General features: G+C 39.5%; 1 protein-coding gene across 3 annotated transcripts in view; it reads left to right on the plus strand.

Annotated features, from left to right (window-relative positions):
* The first annotated feature begins 1,880 nt into the window (after positions 1-1,880).
* LOC133999141 (protein jagged-1a-like) overlaps positions 1,881-7,472 on the plus strand; it is a 35,025-nt gene continuing 29,433 nt past the window's right edge. For all 3 annotated transcript variants that reach the window (XR_009927372.1, XM_062438317.1, XM_062438328.1), the window contains exons 1-2: positions 1,881-2,077; positions 5,122-5,439. Coding sequence is in view for 2 of the 3 variants with exons in the window: in XM_062438317.1 (XP_062294301.1) it covers positions 2,003-2,077; positions 5,122-5,439 (393 nt within the window). In the remaining variant the exon portion in view is untranslated. The remainder of the gene's footprint in view (positions 2,078-5,121; positions 5,440-7,472) is intronic.

Consider the following 7,472-nt stretch of genomic DNA (forward strand, 5'->3'; position numbering starts at 1 on the left):
GAATATTTTGTGTGTTTCTTGGTGTCATCCTCTCCACAGGACTCTCTTTATGTCCTTTAATTTGTCTTTTTATGTCCAAATAATACCTAAAAAGAAAATAATGTAAAATACAATATTTAAAAATGTAAATATTCTGTGTTTTATTCTGATATCTATCTCAGTATTTGTTGTTTTTTCGCTCTGATGGAGCAGAACTACTGCAGGTTATAATGTCCTTTTTTTTAGATTTTAAGACTTGGAAGCTTATTTTTATTGCTGCAGCTCTAATAAATAACTGAGAGGTTAAATGTTATAAGAAAAATAAATAAAAAAATAAAATAAAATAAAACGTCCGTAATGACAAAGAAGCAGAAAACTAAAAAATAAATGTGGATAAAGAAGAAAATCTGAATAAAATGTGAAATAATGAATGAAATGGAAAATATAGATGGTGGTGATGATTTTGATGATGATGATGATGATGATGATGATGATGATGATGATGATGATGATGATGGTGATGATGGTGGAGCTGTGACATCATCAGGTGGTTATTTTAACAGCAGGAATCTGACTGTTACACAAGAACATTTGATTTGTTAATTTATTGACGATAGAAAACAAAACGGTGTAATAATTTCTTTATTTCTACATTATTCTGAGCATTCAGTGTAAATATAAATAAACTATTCATATAATTAATTAACTCAATAGAAAAGAAAAGATGTTTATTAGTGCTCCTGTTGATTTATTTTGGAATATTTTTGTATTTTAATTTGGGGTTTTTAAGCGCCGGAAAAACTCAAAAATTATATACACATATATTTGTGCATCCTATAATATTTGTGTTGGTCTTTATTACGGAGCCCCGAAGTCCTGAAAGATTATTGTTTTCAACCTTTAAATGCAAAAAAATACAGACGTGTATAATTAAGTATCTTGTCGTAACTTCCATATAACACAGTCTACCTTTAGGAAAGATTTATTTGAAATGAAAGATTTTTAAGACCAGAAATGTAATAATTCGGCACTTCTGGGACTCTGTACATTATCGTTTTTGGTCTTTTTATTTTAGGAAAATGTCGACATGTCCGAGCCACCGTACAGGAAAAAGCATAAACGCAAAAATTATCATTGTTTTCAACCTTTAAATGTACAAAAATCAAGAAGTGTATAATGTTCAACAGAGAAAAAACATGATGACTTTATCTCATAAGTATCTTTTAGGAAAAATAATAAATATAAAATAATAATTTGGCACTTCTGGGACTCCGTACATTATGGATTTTGGTCTTTTTATGTTAGGAAAATGGTGACATGTCTGAGCCACCATACCTGAAAAAGCATAAAGTCAATATTACTGAGAAATTACATAAAGTTTCAGCAAAGAAAACATCAAGAACTCAGTGTACAGTATGATTTTTTTGAATTTTAGGCAAATATTGACACTTCCGAGCCTCCGTACATGAAGAAGCATTACTGCAAAATGACTCAAAATTTCAGCAAAGAAGCAAAACATTTGACTATTTGTTCAAACTGCAGCGGGTCTCCTTCATCTTCTCCTTCATCTTCTTCATCTTCTTCATCTTTGTATAATTATCATTGAGACGTTAAAGTCCTCTCATGTCAGTTTTGGGGGAGTTTTCTTTTTAGGCTCCATGTGTGAAGCCACTTCTCCACCTCTCTGTGAACTCAATCTAAACAAACCGACCTCATGAATATTAATGCATGGTGGGTGGGATCAGTGGGAGGATATTACCCAACCTCCCTGCACGAGCTGCTGGTACACTGCTATCCGAGCTCCAGCTGCAGCCAGTCGCGCTCGAGACTGCGATCAGCTGAGACGCGCAGAAACAAGAAAGGACAATAGCAGACAAAAGGAAGCAGGACTGTGTGCGGATCTTTGCTATTTTTGGGGGCTTTTATTGGAAAGGAAAGCTGGTGCATGTCCCATCCGGAGGGGTTTAAACCTGGAGACTTCCACTGAACACAGAGATCCGCCAGGCAGCAACCCTCCGCCGGTATGAGGCTCACGCGGAGCCCCGTCCTCCTGCTGCTCCTCCCGGCTGCGCTGCTGCTGCTCTGCACCCGCATCCAGGTACAACACAGGCCCGCTTATATCTGGGTCATTCAGGTTACTCTGGGTCACTTTGAGTCGTGCAAGGACAGGAAGAAACAGAAACACGTCATAAATCTTTCTTTTTTTGTTAGTGTTTCGGATAAAGAAGCTGCTTTCCTCTACTGACAGCTCATTAATCTGCAGTTAAAGTTGTGTCAAGTTGTAAAAGTGAGCTGAACGAGTAGTTTTAAACGTTTAAAATGTTAAAATATTCAGATTATGGTGAAATATGCATTTAGTAAAACAGCTGATTAAGTTATGTTTGTGTCTGTCTCTGCAGTCAAATGAGAAAAAATGAAGTTTAAAGTTAAGTTTTGCCCATAAACCAACATAAAACTTCACCTTTTCTACTTTTAATCATGTTAAATGTTCATATAAAGGTGAAAAAGAAGCATAAAATTACACTTTCCAACCCAGATCAGTCTCCCCACTCACTCAGTCTGCTCTCATGTTAAAGATTAGTTCATATTAAGACTTGTGTACATAATTCAAAAACCTTTTAATGAGATTCTGGCTCCGTAATATCTGTCAGGTTTGGATCACATGAGCTCAGACTGTGGTTGGACATAATTATTCCTGTTTTTTTTTCTTTTTTTATTGAAATTTGAGGAGTTTTTTTTCTCTGGCAGTTTCTCTGTCAGTGTGATTTTGGCTTCAGGGAACGCTCGAGTCGTAAAGTAAAAGTGTCCCGAACATGATGGATTCAGGCTGTTTCCTGCTGACTCTGCTGAACTCTGTGACTCCGATATTTAAACCATCACACAGAATATGAAGCTTTTAACTGTGACGTCTCTGCAGGTGATGATGTTTAAACCTCTTGACCTTTTCATCCAGGGCTGCAATGATTCATCTGTTCAGTATTTAGTTGGTTTAATGTCCAAATGTCTAAATATATTCAGTTCCCAGTGATGTAAAACAGAGAGAAGCAGATAATCTTCATGTTTAAGATGCTGCAGGATGTTTGACACTTCGTTTTTTAGTGCTGATTCGTCCAAAATGTCTTTAAACCTGCAGAATTTTAGCTGATTTTCTCTCCTCGTCTCACTTTATAGCAACTGGAATCTTTATGCTTTCAGACAATAAGACATTAACCCTTTACATACTGTTCATATTCTGATTAATACTTAGTCTCTGCACCAATTCACATTCATAAATTCCCCATCAGTCATTAATACATGTTTGATTAATCCTTCTGTTTGATTTAAAGACAATCACAATCACTATTTTAAGGTCCAGGAGAAGATTTTATACAATATGAACATGTTTGAATGCTGATTTTTAAATTTTTTTGGACTAAAAACAGGTGAAATTTGTACATTTGCATATATAAACATTTCTATCAGCTGCACAAAAATAAAAATATGATGTCTTGTTGTATATTCAGGGTCACATTAGGAAAAATCTGGCTTAAAGAAATGTGTATATGATGTTTTTAAAGCTCTTAAATGTAAAGAAATGAACAGTATGTAAGGGGTTAATGTTGGGATTGGCTCTTTAGAGGTTTTAAAGACCAAAACATGAATTGATTCAGTCTGAAAACAAAGAGCAGATTAGTCGATAATGAGAATAAACGATAGTTTCTTCGTCACTTTGTTCACATTAAAGCTGCTAAAGGAGGAAGTTTGTGTGTAAAATCACAGAAATTAAGATTAAAGAGATTTTAGAGACCAATAACCAGATTAAAGATGAGTCTACTAAGATGTCGACTTTACTTGATTTAATTTCTTATTTTCTTTTCTTTTTATTGCGTGGCTATTATTAGTATTTGTTCTCATGTTTTATGTCTTTTGGGCCTCGTGTGAGCTGTTATGTCTCTTATTTATTGTTCTGTACAGCACTTTGGTCAACTTTGTTTGTGTTAAAGTGCTTAACAAATAAAGTTGGATTGGATGAGTCATTAAAACTGAATAACGGAATAATCGTTTGCGGGGACGATCTTTGACGTCCATGATGTCTTGCTGCATTGAGTCACTGAGCTGTGTAGTCGAGTATTCAGGTTCATTAACAGCTACTTTCAGCCACTAGGAGGAGCTCTAATCTTCTTGTGTTGAAGTTGAACCTGAAACACAGAATGAATGTTTACTCCTCGGCTACTTTGACTCGGTAGTAGGTTAGCCTGCTAGCTAGCTGACTGGAGGGAACATGATGGTAGTGAGTTATCCTGCTAGCTAGCTGACTGGAGGGAACATGATGGTAGTGAGTTATCCTGCTAGCTAGCTGACTGGAGGGAACATGATGGTAGTAAGTTATCCTGCTAGCTAGCTGACTGGAGGGAACATGATGCAAACGAAGACACACTAAAGTCCAGTGTGGTTTAAAAGCTTCCAGAAAGTAAAGGATAATGTTGTCAGGTGTGAAATATGTGGAGCAGAGTTGAGCTATGGTGGCTTCACATGGACAAAAAGCTGCTGTCTGCTGTGACGGTTACTGAGGGAGACGGACCTGACGCTAATCACCAAACTAGTACGTCAACATCTGGAACAAAAGTCTCAGAGAGAAAGCTAACGTTACGTCTCTCATTGCTAACATGATGCTAAAGGAAATGCTCAGAGTTGTTTATGACGGGGAGAAAAATAATCCACCTGTTATATTTTTATTAGGTTTCCTGTGAATGTCGGCATGCAGCGAATATTCAGTTAGTCGTCGGTTAAACCCAACATGAAAAAATCTGCTAATTTCAAACATCACTGTAGTATTAGTAGTAGTAGTAGCCAACTAATATTTAACTAAAACAAAGCTGCAACTAACAGTTATTTTCATTATTGATTGATTTGTATGTTATTTTCTTTATTAATAGATCAGTTTGGTCTAAAAATGTCACAAAAGTCCAAAATTAGTCCCAAAGGACCCAGATTACTGTAACAGAGGACTAAAGACACCAGAAAATATTCACATCTAAGCTGGAATCAGAGAATTTGGACATTTCTTAGTACATTAGAAATCAATCCGATGTTTAACATGTTTAAAGTGAACATGTCCTCCTATCTGAACCTTTATTGAACCTTCTCCATCTTCCTCTGCAGGTCTCTTCAGCTTCGGGACACTTTGAGCTCCAGATCTTATCGATGCAGAACGTTAACGGGCGTCTGCAGAGCGGCGCCTGCTGCGACCGAACCCGGACGGACACCTCCGCCGCCGCTGACCGCCGGTGCGCCGCGATGGACGAGTGCGACACTTACTTCCGCGTCTGTCTGAAGGAGTACCAGCTGAAGGTGAGCTCGGCCGGGCCCTGCAGCTTCGGAGCCGCCTCCACGCCCGTGCTCGGAGGGAATACTTTCTCTTTACGCAACGGAAAGAGCGACAAGGCCGGGATCGTGCTGCCGTTCAGCTTCGCGTGGCCGGTAAGTCCAGAACACTTTAATACTTATTGTGTCTTAATATACATGTTGAAATATTTAGATTCAGCTAAATTCAATGGGATTAAAGGACAAGTTCACAATGTTTCCATCAGTAAGTTGATGTGAAGCTTAAAAACAGCTTGAAAATGTTCATTTGGGCCCCTGACTGTTGGTTTAAAACACATTTTTAAGCTTCACATCAACTTTTAAATACATTTTTATACTAAATTACTTAGATTTTTGCCCTAAAAACACATTTGAAGGAGATCTTTTAACAGTCAGAAGGAAAAACTGCGACTTTATCCTTTAACCTTCCTGTCGTCCTCCCGGGTCATATTGACCCCGTCTGTTTTGACTGTTCCTTCTTTCCTCCCTCCCTTCCTTCCTTCCTTCCTTCCTTCCTTCCTTCCTTCCTTCCTTCCTTCCTTCCTTCCTTCTGTCCTTCCTCCCTCCCTCTTTCTCTCTTTCTTTCTTTCCTTTCTCTCTCTTTCCTTCCTCCATCCCCCTTTCTTCCTTCCCTCCTTCCTTCCTTCCTTCCTTCTTTCCTCTGTCCTTCCTTCCTCCCTCCCTCTTTCTCTCTTCTTTCTTTCCTTTCTCTCTCTTTCCTTCCTTCATCACCCTTTCTTCCTTCCCTCCTTCTTTCCTTCCTTCCTCCCTCCCTCCCTCCCTCCCTCCTACCTTCCTTCCTTTCTTCTTTCCTCCATCCTTCCTTCCTTCCTTTCCTTTCCTCCCTACTTCCCTCCTTCCTTCCCTCCTTCTTTCTTTCTTCCTCCCTCCCTTCTCTCCTTCCTTCCTCCTCCCTCCTTTCCTTCCTTCTTCCTCCCTTCCTTCCTTGACTCGAGGACAACTGGAGGGTTAAAGTAAAACTGAATCTGGCTGCTGGTTTGACTCCGTTGCCATGGAGATGATTTGATGTGGTTATATATATATGGAGGGGAGATGGACCGCATCGTCATTAAAAAAACCTCCATAAATCTGCTTACTCATAAATCACAGAGGAAAGCTGCTCCTTCATCATCATCATCATCATCATCATCATGTTTCTCCACAGTAATCAGTCACAGTCTGAATCATGTTTGAACAGCTGATTCACACGACTGTTCATGGGTCAGATATTTAATTCTGGCTCACACTTACTGCTTACACACACACACCGCAAAGCATTATGGGAACTGTAGTCACCAAACAGGAAACAGGCTTATCTTTGACTTCGAATGTAAGACGAGAACAACAAAGTCTCTATTGTCACAGATCGATATTAACATGGTACAGAGTCACATTTAGAGAGTTTCTGTCGTCATTTTTGTTTTTTTCATCACATTCATGTTCGAGTGAAGCTTCTTTTTATTTCTCTCGTGTGTTTGTTGCTGTTGTGAGAGCGAGCAGCTTAGACACGGCTCAGGTTTACAGTCTTCTTCTTCTTCCTCTCCTCGGTTGTTGCTGTAGTTGCTGTTGTTGCCCGGTAACCAGAGTGTTAAATGAGGTCGTCATGGTCGTCGAGCAGGATGAAGTTTCTGTTTCTGTTGCTGTTGTTTTTTTATGCCTCAACGTGCAGGAGGTCACCTGAGACCGTTCACCTTCCTCCTCCTCCTCCTCCTCTTCCTCCTCTCCCTCTTCCTCCTGTTCCTCCTCCTCTTCCTCCTCCTCCTCCTCTTCTTCCTTCTCCTCCTCTTCCTCCTTCTCCTCTTATTCCTCCTCTCCCTCCTCCTCCTCTTTCTTCCTCTTCGTCCTTCTCCTCGTCTTCCTCCTCCTCCTCCTCTTCCTCCTTCTCCTCCTCCTCCCCTACCTCCTCCTCCTCTTCCTCCTCTCCCTCTTTCTCCTCCTCCTCCCCTACCTCCTCTTCTTCCTTCTCCTCCTCTTCCTCCTTCTCCTTCTCCTCTTCCTGCTTCTCCTCCTCTTCCTCCTTCTCCTCCTTGGTGATTATTGAATAAATCTATCAAAGCAAAGACGACATCTAAAGACTGAGTTTAAAGTTTTTTAACACCTGCAGGATTTGTGACATCACAGCTAGTTTAGAGCCAATCAGAGTGGAGTAT

This window comes from Scomber scombrus, chromosome 2 (assembly GCF_963691925.1).
Source record: "Scomber scombrus chromosome 2, fScoSco1.1, whole genome shotgun sequence".
Taxonomy (NCBI): Eukaryota; Metazoa; Chordata; class Actinopteri; order Scombriformes; family Scombridae; genus Scomber; species Scomber scombrus.